General features: G+C 41.1%; 2 protein-coding genes across 2 annotated transcripts; one reads left to right on the top strand and one right to left on the bottom strand.

The window, feature by feature from the left end:
* Nucleotides 1–112: 112 nt before the first annotated feature.
* On the top strand, nucleotides 113–10,505 carry zc3h6 (zinc finger CCCH-type containing 6). Its single transcript, XM_085428441.1, has 12 exons — nucleotides 113–314; nucleotides 2,141–2,360; nucleotides 2,500–2,622; nucleotides 2,707–2,935; nucleotides 3,048–3,190; nucleotides 3,277–3,405; nucleotides 3,531–3,647; nucleotides 3,743–3,850; nucleotides 3,931–4,154; nucleotides 4,243–4,658; nucleotides 5,874–6,062; nucleotides 7,794–10,505. The coding sequence occupies exons 1-12, from the start codon at nucleotides 229–231 to the stop codon at nucleotides 9,287–9,289; spliced, it is 3,480 nt and encodes a 1,159-aa protein (XP_085284567.1). The 5' UTR covers nucleotides 113–228; the 3' UTR covers nucleotides 9,290–10,505.
* On the bottom strand, nucleotides 10,394–16,969 carry LOC146655812 (uncharacterized). Its single transcript, XM_085428440.1, has 7 exons — nucleotides 16,847–16,969; nucleotides 15,901–16,084; nucleotides 11,868–15,149; nucleotides 11,604–11,783; nucleotides 11,347–11,519; nucleotides 11,125–11,242; nucleotides 10,394–11,001 (listed from the first exon to the last, which is right to left on the bottom strand). The coding sequence occupies exons 2-7, from the start codon at nucleotides 16,048–16,050 to the stop codon at nucleotides 10,816–10,818; spliced, it is 4,089 nt and encodes a 1,362-aa protein (XP_085284566.1). The 5' UTR covers nucleotides 16,051–16,084; nucleotides 16,847–16,969; the 3' UTR covers nucleotides 10,394–10,815.
* Nucleotides 16,970–18,603: the final 1,634 nt, after the last annotated feature.

The raw sequence follows: 18,603 nt of genomic DNA, 5'->3' as shown, positions 1-18,603 counted from the left end.
AACCGACGGGACATTAGCAAAGCGGGGTATCAAGCTGCGCTCACAGAGTTAAAACGTCATTGATATGAAAGAGGAGAGTGTCTGTTTACTGTCTCTGTCGAGACATGTAACACCGTGAGTCTTTTCCAGTCTGAAATCTTCCAGCATCTCTCACAAACCAACGTCTCCTTGAGTGACTGAATTAATTCACTCTTGTACCGGGGAAAAGGGAGGCAGATCCGTTCTCCAATGGCTTCTGTGAGCCTTGTTTCCAGTCCCCCAGCCCCTGTTCTTGACAAAAACATGACAGACTCTGAGCTTGCAGGGGATGAAAGGTCGAGTAATATTCTTGTGCAATTATTAATACGCTCATCTGTGCGTTTCAATTTCAGTGCTGTGGGTCTACATGCTTGTGTTACTGTTTTCTCTTTTAACCACGAATTGCGGGATATAGAGACATTTCACTTCTTCCCCCCCCTCTCTTAACATATTTTTTGCATGCCTCTTTGGTGCAGTTGAATGGCGCTGTTCACACAGCCTCGATTACACATCACCGTGTCGATGAGACTCATTCATGATCATTTCCATGCAACATAGAGACCTCATCATTCTGTTGTTGTAGCTCAGGGATTCATGGCTTCATTGTTGCCATCTGCAGGAGACTATGCAAATGACTATGATGTAAATGCCACGCCCATCCTCATACTGTACTCCCCCTACTGGGCAACTACCGGTATTGCTGAAGCAGGGTTCACGCAGAGTTGAGATGATGTGCTTCTGCAGGATGTAGGCCATACCTGTGTCCTTGTGATTTGCTTTGCATTATGTTCAAAAACAAGACAAACAATTTGGTTTTCTGTTAAAAATCTTTGATCAAGTAATTTCACAGATTTTTTTCACTGTAGAAAACCAAGTGAACCAGTTGCTCATGTGTTAGGTTGGAAAAAAACTTGATGGCTCAACTTCTAGCCTGGACTTTGAGCATCTGTTACAGTTTTTAATTCTTAAAATGGGCAGAAACATAATTTCCAGTGTGGGCTTCGGGTATGATTGAAGCACCTAGTGTTGTTTATCACTGGAAAATGCACTTTAATGTAAATATTTAACATTTACATAGTTGTATTAGGTCCTTATAAACTGCCTTCTAACACTGATGCTACTATTTTTCATCATTTGCTTTTGGTCCTCAGTTAGATGTGCTGTACAGGCAGTTACAACAATAGAAAAAGGTGATTTGAAATAAAATATTTAGCCTGGCAGATGTTTTTCATTGAGGATGATGGTGACCTGTAAAGATTGTCCCCCACCTTTTGCTCTGCGACAGCTGAGACAGGATCCAACAGCCCTGTGGCCCTAAGCTGGATAAACCGTTAAGAAAATGGGTGGTTAGATGGATGTTTCTTGTTAAACCTGAGGCCTGTTCTGCTTCAATTAACTCAAAAGCCAACTTTACATACACAATGTTAGCTTTGGATTAATTCAGACTGAGGAAGAGGCAGCTAGTATCTGTAAAAACTGACCTAGATTGCTTTATTGGATCTGTTTCATAATGTTTTTGTTCCACCCTCCCACCAGCACTGTATTTCTAAATCACCTGGAATTATTTACAATGAAAAGATTGCCAACTCTGAAACATTTGCCAGGATTTTGTTTCATATTAAAAATTGATTAGAATATTTAGTCTGTATTAGTATGTTTAATTTTAGTTGTAAATATGTGAATTACAGCAGATAAACATCAAATTTTTACATTTGGATGAGGTTGTATAAACTACTTTAGTGGTGCAACTAAATGTACTGTATTTACAAAAAGCCACATGTGTATGAAGTATAGCCTGGTCACGCTGAGTTATGAGTAATGCTCTGCAAACTAATAAGTGATCCTCTGATTGTAATGATAATCATCTGTTCCAACATAACATTTAATGCCTGATTTTTACATCAGGTGCCCTACATAACAAGACCCGCAGGGGAGTTGTGGCTCCTCCTGGGATCAAACCTGAGATCTTTTGGAAATTTGTAACAGAAAAAACAGCCGATTATTCCAAATCATTACTTTTTTGGTTTAACTATAGCTACAATTGATGTATTATTTGTAAACATTTAAAGTCTGTCCAAAATAGTGTCAATAGTGAGTATTTATATTGCTTTTATCTTTCCAGAGAGGATGGTGAACTGGAAGATGGAGAAATAGATGATGAAGGGATTGGAATTGAAGAGGACAACAAGGAGGCCGCGGAGGTGAATGAAGAGAAGGAGAAGGAAAAGGAGAAGGAGAAGATTAGAGAGAAAGAGGAAAAGGCTCACAGACACTCCAGGAAAAGATACAGAAAGACCCGAGAGAAGAGGAGGTCTAAAAGAAGGAGACGTGACAGACCGAAAGTAAGATGCTACTGTACAGCTTGTTGTTGCATTAAAATATCTCCTCCTGCTCTTGCAATTAGAGCATAAATGTGAACTAACCCATTTAAAATTAATGTTATGTTTCATTTTTCTTTATTTCTGTTTACCCTCACCTCAGCATCACTCCCCCTCAAGCAGCTCCAGCTCCGACAGCTACGACTCTGACTACGATCGACCGGAAAGGTCCAAAGGCAGAAAGGGCCTGGGATCTAATCGCGAGTCTGATGGCCAGTCCTCTCAGGTGAGTTCAGAACAGCTCGCAGTGTTTATATTCATGCAAACATTATTGTCTGACATAATTCACTCCCTCTGCTTTGACCACAAGCATTCAAAGGGAGGCAACTCACACAGGTCCCCACCGTACAAGAGCAGCGATTTCGACAAATACAGCGACTACAGCGACGACAAGTACGACTACGATGACGAGGAGGATGATTATGAAGACGACATGTCCGAGTATCAGCAGTCAAAAGATTCGTCGAGTCAGGGAAGGGGGCGGCACGCTAAAGACCAGATGAACAGAGGAAACATGAGGGGGATGAAGCAACAACAGTGTACGAATGCTTTTTAAATTATAAACACAACAATGTCATAGGCAGAGATGTATCGCAAACATCTTTAAGGGTGAAGAGAGTTTACTCATTTTTGTTAAAATGTAATTTCCAGACGGGCAGAGGGGAAGAGGCAGAGGGAGTGGACCGGGGAGAGGACGTGGGATGCTGAACAAGAACAAGAAGCTGAAGGGTAAACCCTGGGGAGGACGCGGACGAGGTCGAGGGGGAGAACAGGGGATGGAAGACATGGCGCAGGTATGTGAGCTGAATATTTCACTGTACTCTGCCATCGCTGGTTTAAATTGCACTGTGAATTAGCTGTTGCTAATTTTGTGTCACAGGAAGGAAAAAATTTGTCCGGTTTCCAGAAGAAGCGGCCAATAATGAGCAAGGAGTTTATCAATCAGCACACCGTTGAACATAACGGGAGGTACATCTGCAAGTATTTCCTGGAGGGTCGGTGCATCAAGGTACGGCAGCGTTAATGCCCTTTAATTTTTTTTTTATAACGTAAACCTGCTTTTAGTAAGGTAAATACTGTCCTAACTAACTTAAAAGATTAAAGAAAAAAACATTTTGTGATGTCTTCATACAGGGCGAGCAGTGCAAATTTGAACACGAGCTTGTTGTACCAGATAAGAAAAAGGAGCTTTGTAAGTTTTATCTTCAAGGATACTGCAGTAAAGGAGATAACTGCATTTACATGCACAATATCCTTCACTAATAGTTCTTAATTATATTCGTGTAATTGGATTGCATAAACTGCACCCTTTAATTATTTCTGTTCCTTAACCTGTGATTGCACATGAATACCCGTGCAAGTTCTTTCATACCGGAGCCAAATGCTATCAAGGAGACAACTGCAAATTCTCCCATGAAGCTTTGACTGACGTGACCAAGGAGCTGCTCGATAAGGTAAAACGAAATATAGTTGAAGCTCATCCTTAGTTCTGTCAGCGGTTATCTTATTTCTTCTTTCCCGTGTCTTTATTCAGATAATTAATACTGAAGAGGAGAATGCCAGGGAGGATGAGTTGGAGCTGGAGGATCTGAGAAAACAGGGTATTTCCCCACTTCCAAAGCCTCCTCCTGGGGTTGGGCTGCTGCCCACTCCTGGTCAGAGCAGTCCTACAGATAGCCAAGCAGGGAAGAAGATCCCCTCTCTTTTTGAAATCAAGGTTCAACCAACTGTAGACTTGGCACAAAAAATCGGTCTGAGGTAACTGGAGTAATCTGTAATCAAAACCAGGTCAGACTTTAAAATTTTTTTGATTTTCTCCTAAGCCTGAGTGCACTCTGTTTTTCAGTGGATCCAACTACCCTCAGAATCAAGGAGAATGCACAGGTGAGTTTACTGGAGGTTCAGAGGACACACAGAGCGGCAGCATGGTGCCTTCAGGCTCTTCTGCTCCTCCTGTTCCTCCCCCCGGATCACCCGTTCCCGTGGGTCACACCGCTGCACCACCGATGCCACAAAGCCCACCAGGGCAGCACCTGCCGCATGGATTTCCAATGCAGCCGCCGATCCCATCCAGTCAGCCGCCACCCTTCCATGGAAACCGACCTAATATCAACCCGCAGATGAATATACAGAGGCCTCCATTTCCCCCTATACCAGATCTAGAGATAGCACCAAATCTCTTCCCCTTTCCATCTGCGGGTCAGAACCCAGTAGACTTCCTTAGCAGCTTCCTCCGAAACCAGACCATTGGTCAACAAGGAGGTGAGTCATATAAGTATATTCATTCATTCATTCATTCATTTATTTATTCATTTTCAGGCACAACAAATACCTATATTGAACATAAAATACACAAAACAAAAAACAAAACTTGCCTGAAAAAGGAGTGGGACGAAGAAAACTTATTAAATCCCACCCCTATACTCACTCATCAACAAAAAAAAACAATAAACTTCCCGCAGCTACGCCCATCATTGCATACAGACCCATCAACAGCCCCGGGCAGATACAAGCATCTAAGTGGCAGCTCGCAACCAACAATTAGAGCCTTCATAACTGAATACAGAATATATAAATTATAAATTGCATTACCACAGGTAACAGGCAGTAATAACTACAAGTAACAGACACACATACATATACATACATATATATCTACACACACAAGTACATATATGTACATACATACGCACACTTTATTTTTTATTTTTTATTTTGGAATCCATACCAGCAATGGTAAGAGGACAGACATTACAGAGCACACTAAAACCCATCATTGAGTATACTGTGACCAGACCAACTGTTTGTAGAGAAATTTAAATCTATGAATATTTTTGCATTGTTTCAATTGTAAACTCAGACTGTTCCAGATTTTCACACCACATACAGACACACAAAAGCCTTTACGGGTTGTTCGAGTTCTGGGTAATTTGAATTCTCCAAAGCCTCTCACATTATAAACCTTTTCTCGAATTTCAAATCTAGTTTGTAAATTTGCCGGTAAAAGTTTAGTAAAAGCTTTATACAAAATTATGGATGTATTGTAATTAACCAGATCCTGGAATTTAAGTAACTTTGCCTGAAGAAAGAATTTGTGAGTATGATCTAGATAACCAGCCTTGTGAATAATACGCAGTGCTCGTTTCTGTACTGTGACTAATGGATTAGTTGTATTTTTATATGTATTTCCCCACACTTCCACACAATATGTAAGATATGGAAGAACCAGGGTACAGTACAGAGTACGAAGTGCATCTTTATCAAGGAATTGTTTCACTTTGTTCAAAACTGCGAGGCTTCTGGAAATTTTGGTTTTTATGTGTCTGACGTGGGGTTTCCATGAAATTTTGTTATCAATTATAACTCCCAAAAATTTGGGAGTTATAATTAATAAGCTGTTCTTATAGGTTAACTGCCTTTTACTTGTTACTGACTTTGCAAAACTTTGTGTCTTTGTTTTTTTTTTCAATTTGGTAGACCCTAGTCTGGCTTTCATACAGAACCTCCAGCAACAGATTGGTGCAGAGTCACAGTTGCAGTCTTTACCACCAGCAGTACAGAAAGCCATCCTTTTACACCTGACACAGCAGCAGCAACAACAAGAGTCAAATCCACAAGGGAGTGAAGCACAGAGAGCAGATGGCCAGGATGAAAATGCAAGCAGAGGCAAGTGTCCATGGACAGCTTTATTGAGTTAATTAAGATTAAATGAAACCCAGGGAGCAAGATTGGAACAAAGTGACCTACACAACTCAGAATTATCTAAATAAGTGCTTATACACAGATAACACCAAAAAGACTCTCCTTTAAACTTTCTACCTCTACTGGTAGAAGCTAAAAAACAACATCCAGTTTTGGAGGACACTCCCTTTCTCATTGATAGGACGAGTGAACTCAATAAGGATGGTCTTTCTCCTGCAATATCTGTATTTGGTCCAAAATATCCCAATTTTCCTGCCCATAGCTTTCTTCAAAAAGCTGGATGCAATTATTATGCCGTTTATATGGAACTACAAAACACATAGAATAAAAAAGAACATCTTTGCAAACACGGATCCCTTGGAGGAGTTGCACTACCTAACTTTATGCATTATTACTGGGCATCAAATTTAAGAATAATTTCCCTCTTACTGGATGATACAGCGTTACTCCCCCATGGTCTGCAGATGGAGCGGGAGGACTGCCTTCCTTACTATGTTGGTGGAATATTACTTTCTCCTACTCCCTTGACAAGTGCATACTATAATTATAACCCAGTGATCCATACCATTTTGCGAATTTGGAAACAAATAATTAAGCACTTTAAACTGAAACCATTATCAATGAGTATGTCTGTTACAGCTAACCCCTCTTTCCTTCCATCATGTGCAGACGGTGCTTTCAACGTGTGGCATGAACTGGGAATTCATAAATTAAAAGACTTGTATTCAAACGATACCTTCATGTCATTTCAACAATTAGGTAAAAGATAGATTTGGACTACCGCGCAGCCATTTTTTTAGAGATCTTCAACTACGAAATTATATCCGCACACATTTGCCGCAGTTTGAAAGCATGCCGTCTGACACCTTGGATAGATGCCTTAGTGATAGCTGGGGTTCGAACAGAGAATCTGATTGTTCTATAACTCACTACAGGAGATGAGTGTACCTTCAACTCATTCAATTAAAGAGGAGTGGGAAAAGGAATTTGGGATGTCCCTATCGGAAGATTTTTGGCAGGAAGTCTTATGCAACATAAATACGCTTTTTATTAATTCCCGTCGTTCCTTAATTCAGTATAAAATTGTACACAGGTTACATTACTCAAGGTAAAGACTTCACAAAATTTATCCAGACTGCTCTCCCCTCTGAAAAAAATGTATGACACATTAGTAGTTTTGCACTTTGTCCAAGGCTTCAGGGTTTTTGGTGTGACATTTTTACTTATCTATCTAATATTCTTAAAAACAAGATTGATCCAAATCCAACAGTAATTATCTTTGGGATCTCCAAAGAAACACAAAGCTTACAACATGCTCAAAAAAGGTTTATGTCATATGCGCTGATCATCGCAAAGAAACTGATCCTGCAGCTTTGGAAAGGCCTGTGTTAAAGATGTGGCTTGCAGAGCTTACAAATACACTTCACCTTGAAAAAATAAGATATACCATGAATGGCAATGTGAAAGATTTTGAACTAATTTGGCGTCCTTTACTTGCATATCTTGGGAAAATATAAGTTTTTGGCAGTCGGGGGGTCTTTTTGTTTTGTCTTGTTTTGTTTAGAGAAAAAGGGGGCACAAGTTCTATTAACTTGTAACAACTGTGATACTTGCTTCTAATAAAAGATATTTGAAACAGAAAAAAAAGACTCTCCTTTAAATCTGATTTATTTGTTTATTCATGTTTTTTTGCAGATGAAACTACAAACTGGTACTCGAGCGATGATGAGGATGGGAGCTGTGTTTCCTCCATTCTTAAATCTCTGAAGAGACAGAATGAGATGCAGCAGTCTCAGCCCAAGACCGCCCCGGTGGCTCCAGCACTGGGTGACCCCCGCCTCGTTAAGGAAAGGGCTCCACCCAGTGACCCACGTGTCAAGGCTGACCCTAGACAGCGACCCCCAGATATGAAAAAGGAGCCAGATGGCGCTTCGGATCCGCGGCTTTCCAGAGACCCCAGGAAAATGAGACCAGTGGAACCGAGCTCATATCGGCAGCAGAGCCATCCTGTTCATCAAAAGCCTCTTACAGGAGAGGAGGATGACGAAGGAGAGAGGGAACTCAGGGACAGGGCTGTTCTCATTCCTTTAGATGCCAGCCCAGGTGTGGTCCTGAGAGACCCTCGATGCCAGTTAAAGCAGTTTAGTCATATTCGTGTTGACATTCTGCTCCAGCGGCCTGCCTTTGCTCAGACAGTTGTGTGGACCCCTGAGGATCTCATCCCCTCCTTAGTGCCCAAACAGGAACACTCCATCAACCTGCCTCTTCCACCTCTAATTGCTGATGCTCAGATGAACCGAACAAGCCTGCCCGACCACCCCCCAGTCTCCAGCCCTCCGCTATCTGATCCCAGACTTGCAGCTGCACGTTTGAAGGAACGTATGAGCCGACTGCCCACTGGTTCTCTAGAGTCACGATCTTCTACAGAGAGACCTGTAGACCCACGCCAGCAAAAGTCTTTGGACCCCAGACTCAAACGTACAGCCAGTCTGGACTCCAAGCTGCTGGGTCCGAAAGAGCAGTCCTCTGGGGCAGGACTTTTGGACCCCAGGTTACAGAAGGCCAGTGCCAGTCCCTCTCCTCACGCTGCCCGAGCCAAGCCAGAGCCAGAGAAGCTTCCACCTTATGCTCCTCGACTGGCGTCCTCTGGTGGAGGGTTGGAGAGTCCCACTACGATCCTGGGAGGCATCAGCCTGTATGATCCTCGTTCCCAAACCGAGCAAGTTCAGAAGGAGCAGTTTGAGCCTCCTAAAAAGGCGGGGATTCTTAAACAGGCTGCTAAGAAAGACAGCACTCCAGCACCGTCTCTATCACCAACCCAACGAAGCGGCTCGTTCGAAGAGGCTAAAAGCACAGATGCTGCAGATCACACTCCAGCTTCCACTTCTCCCACTGTGCCTCCCGCCTCGCCTGTCAAACCCCCTGCTGTACATAATCTCCCCATCCAGGCTCTGGCTGGGCTAATCCGACCCCAGTACACTGACCCGAGGCAAGCTAAACAGGGAGGACAGGGCTCTACAGGAGCACAGGAAGAGGCAGAGGACAAGAAGGAGCAGGAAGAGGAGGCAGCTCCAGAGAAAGAACCGAAACAAGAAGATCCAGAGGAGGAGGAAGAGGAGGAGGCAGATGACAGGACACTTAAAGATGTGTTCAAAACTTTTGACCCCACCGCTTCCCCTTTCTGTCAGTAAACACTCAACTGTTGATTGCAACAGATATGTTTGTTGATGACACATTAATCTTTATTTAGCTTTACATAAATCTATTTATTTCTTTATATGATGCTGTAGAAAACCAAACACTACGCCACACATTTATCAGTAAGGAGATGATGCTGGATACAGACACAGAGTATAGTTCCCTGTAACTATGTCATATTAAAGCTCAGAGGCGTGTTTTGAATGTGTGTATGGTAAGGTTTCTATTGTGTCATTTTTACATACGTTCTAAACAATCAGAGGAAATAAAAAGATGTGAAAGTTTTACTAAAGCCTGACCCAGGTGTTGTTAAGTCAGCTTGGGGCTTGTTCCATTGAACGACCTGATAGTCACTTTCCACGCAGAGAGATTATACAAAGTAATCAAAAACACAATAATTTCCTGGGGGGGTAGTTTTTTATTTACATATTTATTCACGGACACTTTCATATATTGAGATCTACTGTATATGTTGATGCCTGTCTTTATGATAAGGGATTTTTTTTAAACCATTTACATTTGTCATTTTTCAGTTGCTTATGCGTTCGGGTCAGATAATCAAAATTGAATATTTTCAATGTGAGTTTTCGATTACATTAGTCTAATTTTCCCTTTTCACACTTTTGAAACTCTACACCTAAGCTAGCTTGCAGAAGTCTTTGCACTAAAATAGACAATTTCCGTCTTTAGTGACTACATTGTTTTTTGGTTCAGGCGGTCTGAATCTTTTGAGGATGTTTTAACCTTTTCTAACAAACATCGCTGCTCCTCACATCTCTCGAAGAAGCTTGTAAGTAGCAGGGAAAATGTTACGTGTTTTCCAACACGCTGTCAGTCAGCATAAGAAATCGATAAAGTTTTCCAGTGTATTATACAGAAAAGTAGTACTATCTTAATAACACTGCAGTTGTATGTATATATGTTACAAATGTGACCTTGATGACTATTTTTACTGTTGAATTTTGTCGAATATGAACCTAAAAGAGGCTATAAATATACATGTGCTACAAAGACTGAAAGTTGTAGACGTAAGATGGAATATTGTTTGGTAATATTGGTTTGTTTAGGTCAGAGTTCTCCGTCTGTAATTTGAGGTATTCCTGTTTGACTGAAACTAAGCTATTTCCTTTTTTTTTTTTTAAAGTTCTTTTCATGATTCACATTGTAAATGCTTATTTTGTATCATGTGTACAGTGTGTTTTGGGGTGTTTTTTTATGTCAGCGTGGGTCGGTATGGTGGTTATGGTTGTCATAATATTGTCTGATATTTTTACAACACATGCCAGTCGTTTCAGTGAGTTTGTTACAAATATCTGGAATAAAGACAGGAAACAGCACCAGTTTTATTTCAGAACCACACACCAGTGTTGCAATGTGTCATTTTAGTGTGCGTGCTGTGCTTCTTTTTTTTTAACCACCAGCTCTAATACAATTCATGCAGCTGATTTCTCGGAGCAGGACACACAGCTTATGCATGAAACATTATTTTCTTCCTTTTCAAAATACAGTTGTAGCTGTCTTATACATTAACCTGTGGGGCAAGACTTGGGGCTAAAGGGTGCGCCGACGTCTTCCTCAGTCCCAGCTCATCTGTATCTGGGTTAGAGGTCTGCTGGGCTCGATGGATCTCCAGGTTTCTCTTCCACTGGAAACACAAAGCTGTAGCCTCTGCACCATCCGAATTTGGCTCAGGCTGCTTCAGACCCTGAAATCAGAGTGCAAGTGTTCAGTTTTAAGGAAGCAATTCATAGGGCATAATAAAAAGATGCCACTGAATCATATATTTGTAGTCCAGAGTTGCTGCTTGTGCTTGTGGTGTTGGATTTACTTTAATGCATGCTGTTTCTGCAGCTCGAACCCCACGTAAGACTGTCTGGAGCAGATTTTGTGCATTCTTTACCAGGATCTCATCAGAAGATTTGCACCCAGGAGTCACAGCATTGACACTTTGCAGGCAGAAGAAAATACTCATATTACGTTTCTTTTTTTCCCCTTTCAACATTTCTTTTATTAGTTTTCGGTGTGTGATTTCTGCTTGAAATTTCCTGACCTGGAAATGATGCTGAGCTGATTTGTGATGGTGAGAATCTGCTCAACAATTAGCGAGAGTTCAACTGCACACTGCTTGTCGAGGCTGTGGTTGGCAATAACTCTGATAAACTGGGTAACTGACTGGCAGTTTGAGATCACATCTTTGGCTGCAGAAACAAAAGCCTCTTTATTCTAAAGAAAAAAGAAACAAGATTGTAGATTAGTTTGCCTGCAAATCTAGTTGACGGTTGTGGAGGGACCTTTAGTTGGCATTACCGCTATTGGGCCTTTCTTCTTCAGATACTGAGTCATGTAACATACTGTGTCGGCCATCTTCCTGGTCACCTGGACTATTCTGTTGTCCTTGGGATCCCAGCTGTTGCTTTCTTGCTTTAGAAAAAGGGAGGTGTAGGTCAGGGAAGAGACTTCTTGGCACAAGCCAGATGCAGCACTATCCTGCAGAGAAGAATTAGGACATGGTTTATTGCGACATGATGGATTTATTACACAATAAAATCTGATCAATTATGCGATACTTACATCCTTTTTAGTATTTCCAGGTCCATATTTGGCCCCAGATGCCATATTTATGTTACTTTTTGCAGCATCTACATTTTCTTTAATGCCTTTCTGGTTTGAATTTATTGTTGTGTCAGAGGTAAATTCCACTTCTTTGACTTTAGTTGGGATTTTAGCCAAAACTTTGCTAATATCCTCAGGTGCTCTCCCCTGTAGTCCAGCCTTTATGTACTCTTTAACCTCTTGGTGAATCCCTTCTTGCTTCCTGATCTCTTCCATCACGTAATGAGCTTTTGCTGACCAACAGCGTGTCTGCACATCCAGACTGAGTGTGTCACAAATGTAGTGAGTCTCTAGCATGAGCCTCGCCCTGCAGATTATATCTGAGATCTGAAAAGACAGGTGGTCATTAATGGACCTCAGATTGGAGCGAGTGCGTGGGTCATGGATGTAATTTAAGCTGTCCTCCACTCTTCTGGTAGCAGATTTTACATTTTCAATAAGCGTTTGTGCCGCATGTTCAAACCTTTGCTCTGCATCTTCTGCGTTGTTCTCTCTGAAGTGTTCAGCAGCGAAATGAGCAATTGTGAGAAGATTTTGAAATGTAGTATCATAGTCCTTATTCACTTTGCTTAAATGACCAAAAAGCACTCGAATTTTAATCAAAAGTTTTCTCTGGAAGAATTCCGATTTTGCAAGGTGCACCACGCCTGGCATTAAATCAAATTCTTCTGCAGCTTTAAGGTAGTCCTCAGTCAGGTTTTTCAGTTCATCCTGGTATCTGGTTAACTCCTTTGATTTATAAGCACTTCTGCAGTTTATGCTTGTGAGCCTGGTTGCCTCTTGGATTCGGAGCGAGTTCTCAGACAACACTGAGAGCTGTTTCTGAGGGTTCAAATGGTTCAGTGCAGTCGATGTTCCCAAAATCTTATCCAGAGAATTAAGCAAAATCTGAATGGAGAGCGTCCAGAGGATACAAAGTGCCTCTAGCTGATCTGACTGTCCTTCATATGCGGAGGAAAACTCTATCAGTTGCCTTGTGTTGTTCTGTGCTTTGGTAAGCTTGCTGTGTAAAACCCTCAATGTTTCTTGACCATCACTTTGTGTGGTTAAATCTGAAGATGTCAAGAGTTGGACCACGTCAGCACATAAAGTCATTGCTTCATTGAGTTGCTGTGCAGAACTGGCTGGTATATTTGGTAGATTCCCTTGCAGCTCATTATAAACAGTGTGATACCAGGTCCCAGCTGCTGGCAGCAAAACCTTTCGAATGTTATTAATAAGGTCAGAAAACTGTGTGCTGTGCTTAAAGATGCTCTCCGTACTCATCGCTGAGCTCATCGCCGTCTCTTGAGCTGTCTGGACGAGCAGTGGAGTCAGGGATACCAGCTCGGCCCTAAAGATTTCCAAAGTCTGACAGTCAACTGCATCGACAATGACCAAGGCCTCCTTTGTAGCTTGGGCATAACAGTTTGACAGCTCAAGAACACTGGTGCAGGCCTGGTTGAGCAGTGTCACGTCTTTCCCTTTAGTCACAGTTACAACTTCATACAAGAGGGGTAAAAGGTCAAATTTGAGAGGCTTGAGAATCAGTTTAGGCTCATCTGAGACAGCTGGGAACGTTAAATCATCGCTGTCAACTTTATGGTCTGGTTCGGCTTTTATGGGTCCCTGATCTGTGTGCTTCTCCTCATGTTTGGTTTCTCTTTCCAAAACTTCAAAAAAAGGAATATCCGAGCCTCTTAACATATCGTCCACACTCAGTTCACAGCTGTCTTTGACTGGCAGACATGGCTGTGTGATTTCGAGCTGACGAGCCCCCTCTCGCAGCGGGCTCAGGAGATGCGGATGCTGTTGGCCATCCAATCCTGATCTAAGCACCTTAAAATGCTCAATGACGGTGGAAACGCTGTCACTAAATGTAGAATATGCCTCCACGTTCAGCGTGGATCCATTAAGCATGCTTCTGACTGACTCAGCTACTTTGGCTTGAGATGACTGAACCTGCTTCAGGAGGACCAAAAGGCCGTTCCTGTAGATGGGTTCGTCACTTCTATCCAAATGCCTCCTCACTGAGTGAATCGCCAGCTTCATGTGACCAATGAGGTTTGCTGCATGTTCATTAAACTGTTCATAGCTTTGTTCTCTGTATGCTGTGTCACATCCATGGCGATCACTCACCATCTCATTAACAGCTATACTGGTGAACTCCCTAATGTCCATCACATCACTGAAAGCATCCTGAAGCTGCTCAGTCTCCTCTTCCCATTTCTGACACACTTCACGAAGCTTCTGAGCAGTTTGCATTGAATTATCTGCCAGCTCCAGCGAAAGGGGAGCGATTCGAGCCCTGAGTCTCGAAAGGCATGCTCGGGAATTTTCCACATTCTCTAAACTCTTAGCATCGAGAGCCATAGCTGAGGTAAAATTGGCGACCTGGATTAGTCTGTCAGTGCAGGAAATTAAATCCTCAACTTCCGACTGAATAAAGTTCAGATCCAGCTTTGTAGAGGAATCTAAAAGCAAGATGTGTCCTAAAAGTTGCTCAGCTGTGGAGGAAGCCGCAAGAAGTATGTCCATGACTTGATACAGAACTGTAGTCATCAAAGTTTTGTCAAGCATTAGTATTTGCTGGCGCAGGAAAATGCAGGTCTTCTCAAAGCTCTGTGCAGAATCCTCAGAAGACTTTAAAATCCTTTTTATGTCAGACCAGAACTGCAGGATGTGACGACAGTGGAAAACCACTCTTTGCTGAAAGTCTCTGCGAGACATGTTTGCCACGACCATGCAATGAAACACAAGATCTCTGACCAAGCAGTCAAAGCTTCTGTCTCGGATTGAGGAGGTGGAGGGACTAGTGAGCAGTTGTAATAGACTGTTACTTTTCCAGGTATAATACCCACAAGGCCCCAGTGGTCCTCCATGGCAGTCACTCTGGAGGGTTGCTGTAATGTCACCAACAGTATTCTGAACTTTGTCCAGAATGTACCTCTTGGCTTCTCGGGCTTGCTCATTGGTAGGGTGTTTGATGGTTGTACACATGGCTGTGTGCAGCATGGAGATGCACCTCCTCAGGGTGTCCAAGGAATCGAGGAGTTGTTTGGTTTGTCTGGGATCCCGTAAGGAATTTGCTCTCTCCATTGTCAGTCTGTTAAAGGCAAGAAGAGCCTCAGAAAACATTTGGAAAGATTTAAGAAGAGACTTGATATCTGAGGAGGAGCCAACTTCAGAGAGACACTCCAAAACCTGATCAGCAGCAGCTATAACTTTCCTTACAGCAGCATCATCATCCACCAACAGAACCTAGGAGCAGAAGGCACAAGTCACTGTGTTACTGCTGCTCTACAGCTTACTGTACCTATTTAAGAAGTATGAAAATACGGTGTCAGACTGTCAGTAAATCAATTAGTTAAAAGATTTTGGCCATGATCGAAATATTTCAACAGCTTTGACAGAATACGACAAAATGTAAACACATCCATCTATAGGCTTTGGTGAGCCTCTTTGGTTTTATGCTGCATTTGGCTGAAAACCTTCAGTGAACTGTATGAACAGCTGCCCTTTGGATCGCCATGAAATTTGGTTTCTGAGCTTCCAAACTGTGATTCAGATTCAATGCTAAAATCGTTATAATGCTCGGAATTATATGTTGCTATGCCAGCTCAGACTTTGAAAGTGAAACAGAGGAGAAAGTTTCTACATTGTCAGATAAAGTCAGTGAGTAGCTAACAGGAAAGAATTACTGTACTTAAAAATTAACGATGGAAAAAAAATGTTCTTTACACAACAGCACCAGAAGGCTAAAGATGATGGCTGAGTTGCTGAGATTCTCCACATGTGAATTAAAAACAGACGGTGTGGGAGTCTTCTGTTGTTTTTAAATAATGTCAACATTTAAGAAACCTCTGAGAAAGTAAAAGCAGATGTAGCTGCCTAAGATGAATCTAATGAAACCTTTAAGTGCTTTAACCTTATTTGTTTTCTCTCTGCTTTAATTTGGGTATAATTTTTAGGACAGTTGCAGACAGCTTTTTCTTTTCTTTGTCTACTTTACCTTGACTATTCCGAGGAAAACGTTTTGTGTAGCAGTGACGAGCTCCTCTCTGTGTTCAGTTAAACTTGGCTGGATACTCAGTTTCTGAGCTGCCAGCAGGACATGCTGCCCACACACAGCGAATGACACTAGCAGGGAGGACATCTCCATGTGAAAAACTTCATCCTCCGTCTCACGTATTTGCCTAGAAGTAAAGAGTCTGCTGTTCATCAGATAATATATACAAACACAATTCCAACCAAGCTGGGATGCTGTATAAACAGTAAATAAAAACAAAAGGCAATTATTTACAGAGCTCACAAACTCACATTTATTCATAATAGAAGACATAAAAAATAAAATGTTTAAGCTGAGACATGTTATGAAGGAATATGAGATTAGAGCTGTTCATGAATTATTAAATAATAATGAAATAAAATATTCATTTAACAAAGTATTTATGAAATAATTGTTAAGTCTTCACTAATAATTACACCTTACTAAATGATTTAATAGACAACAAAAGGTAAGCTAATAATTCTAAATGAATTATTAAGCCATCAATAAATACTTGAAATGGAAAAAGAATTTAATTAAAAGGAAGTGGAAATGAGCCATCTGATTGGGAAGGGCTAGCCACCTGGATTTCTCTGTGTTTGGCCCAGTAGTATTGCTACTGCTAAGGAGAGCTTTAAAGGAAATCTTGGTGGTACACAAGGACATTTTAACTTGATCTTCACTTCCTTAAAATGTCTTAGATGATTAAATCAGGTATAAGAAGAATATGACGGGACCTTAAATGAAGCCCTAATCCTCCACTAGCCTCTTGAAGCTAACAACGCTAACACTAGCATCACTGCCCCACACTTTAACGCTAAAAACAAATCTGCTGCCTTCATTAAAAAAAAAAAAAAACATAACAAAATAAAACAAATAAATAAAATAAAAATGACTCAAGTTGTCCAACCTTGTGTCTGAAGTCTAAAGTTGCAGTGCTGTGTTTGTAGAATACCCAGTATGAAGATTAGACTGGAGCAGATCTTTGAAGTCCTCATGTGGATTGTTAACACCTCCACCCAGTTCAAAAAGCCATTAACAGCTGCTATTTTCTGAGGTCCCCTCCTCCCTCTAAGAGTCACCAGAGGAGCCTGTGTTTCACTACCAGCAGACCAACATATTTATTTTCATTTTAATTGTTTTGTAATCACGCTTTTAAAAAACGAGTTAACACAAAAGACATTACTTTGTTGTTAAATGGTTTCTTCTTTAATTATGAAAGTGTTTAAATCACATAGCACGGTGTTTGTTGGGGTTAATTTGTCCACATTATTAGTCTACAAGTTGCTGCCTCTGCTATATTATTTTTATCCAAAGTTGGGAAACCCAGCCACTCTAAATCTGGCATTTTTACAAGATGAATTTAAGTGCTCAAATTAACTAAAATACATTTTCCCTTTTAAATAAACAAAACATATGCCTATTTATGTCACCAGCCTGTTGCCAGTTTATCTAATTAACTGTAAAATGTCCCTTGAGTACCACTTATTTTTCCAGTTTTGTTGCCTTCATCCCAGTTTTTTGAGACATGTTGCATCCATAAAATTCAAAATGAGCTAATGTTTTTCCTGAAATTGTACTTTTTCTCAGTTCAAACATTTAATTTGTGTTCTATGTTCTATTGTGAATAATGCCTGAGATTTGCAAATCTCTGCATTCTCTTACATAAGTATTCTAACTCTTCCCCAATTTGGGTTGTATTACACATTTCAGTTTCATACAGATTAAATAATTAAATTTGATTTTCCTATATCCTCCTGAGAGCCAGCTTATTCATTTAGATCCTGTGTAATGGACATTTGTCTATATCTTGTGACTTATTTGAGCTACCCGTCTAAGTCCTGATGTCCCCAATAGAGGACATCCTGGCCTTTTCATTGATATCTTATGTGTTTGGGTGGCCTCTTTTAGCTCCAAAGATGCAGGAAATTACAAGAAAAGGTTAAACTGAAAGATACTTTTTTCCTCTCTGCAGGCTATTGCTTCATTTGAAGTATTATACATTATGATTTTCATAACAGTACATACCTGGAAGCCACTGCTGCCATGTTCTCAGTAGCTTTAGCCACAGTCTGAGCTGCCCCCTCCAGCTGGCTGAATTGTTCAGGTTCCTCTGCGCTGTCACACAGCAACACCAGGCGGCATATATGAATTGCAATTGGTGCAACCACCTGCTCAACTGCTACAGTCCTGATCAACCCATGATCGAACAACGAGGACATAGTTAAGAGACTGATTCTCTCTGGTCAAAAGAAAGTGAGTACCATAAATGTTGTTGTATTCCTGCTGTATTTAGCGTGGTAGCTTTTTTAATAATTGATTTGCTCACCACAGCAGCTTGTTCTTGACTTCAGTGTTTCATAGCAACTGGTGTCACCTGATCAACAGCACGCAGCTTCATCAAGCTTTAATGTATTGACTGATTAGTTGCCATATTCTTTGAGATAATGCTTTGTTAGCAAACCTAAACCTAAATATACTATATGGTATTGAAGAGCCAGTATTGTTTATGTGACACTTCATCACAGGTGTGGTTGAACTTTTAAAGAGAGTTTTACAGTTTTCTGGCACATGGTCAGTGAAAGTATAGTAGCAAATTATTAGGATCTTCAAGAAGATATGGGAAAACTCTTAGCAAAATAGAAAGAGGACATTAGAACATTGAAT

Source organism: Rhamphochromis longiceps, linkage group LG13, assembly GCF_057381845.1.
Source record: "Rhamphochromis longiceps isolate RC_006_pf linkage group LG13, R_longiceps_female_GT1.1, whole genome shotgun sequence".
Lineage (NCBI taxonomy): Eukaryota > Metazoa > Chordata > Actinopteri > Cichliformes > Cichlidae > Rhamphochromis > Rhamphochromis longiceps.
Note: the sequence above shows the minus strand (reverse complement) of the source record. Positions and strands in the feature narration are given on the sequence as shown.

Excerpts from the sequence above, each read along its gene's own strand:
- zc3h6 (XM_085428441.1), top strand. The coding sequence starts at position 229 with ATGGCTTCTGTGAGCCTTGTTTCCAGTCCCCCAGCCCCTGTTCTTGAC. Across the intron at positions 2,623-2,706 it reads CTGATGGCCAGTCCTCTCAG|CATTCAAAGGGAGGCAACTC; the intron begins GTGAGTTCAGAA and ends TTTGACCACAAG. Across the intron at positions 3,851-3,930 it reads CCAAGGAGCTGCTCGATAAG|ATAATTAATACTGAAGAGGA; the intron begins GTAAAACGAAAT and ends GTCTTTATTCAG.
- LOC146655812 (XM_085428440.1), bottom strand. The coding sequence starts at position 16,050 with ATGGAGATGTCCTCCCTGCTAGTGTCATTCGCTGTGTGTGGGCAGCAT. Across the intron at positions 11,784-11,867 it reads CTGGAAATACTAAAAAGGAT|GATAGTGCTGCATCTGGCTT; the intron begins GTAAGTATCGCA and ends TCTTCTCTGCAG. Across the intron at positions 11,243-11,346 it reads CAGCTCAGCATCATTTCCAG|TGTCAATGCTGTGACTCCTG; the intron begins GTCAGGAAATTT and ends CTGCCTGCAAAG.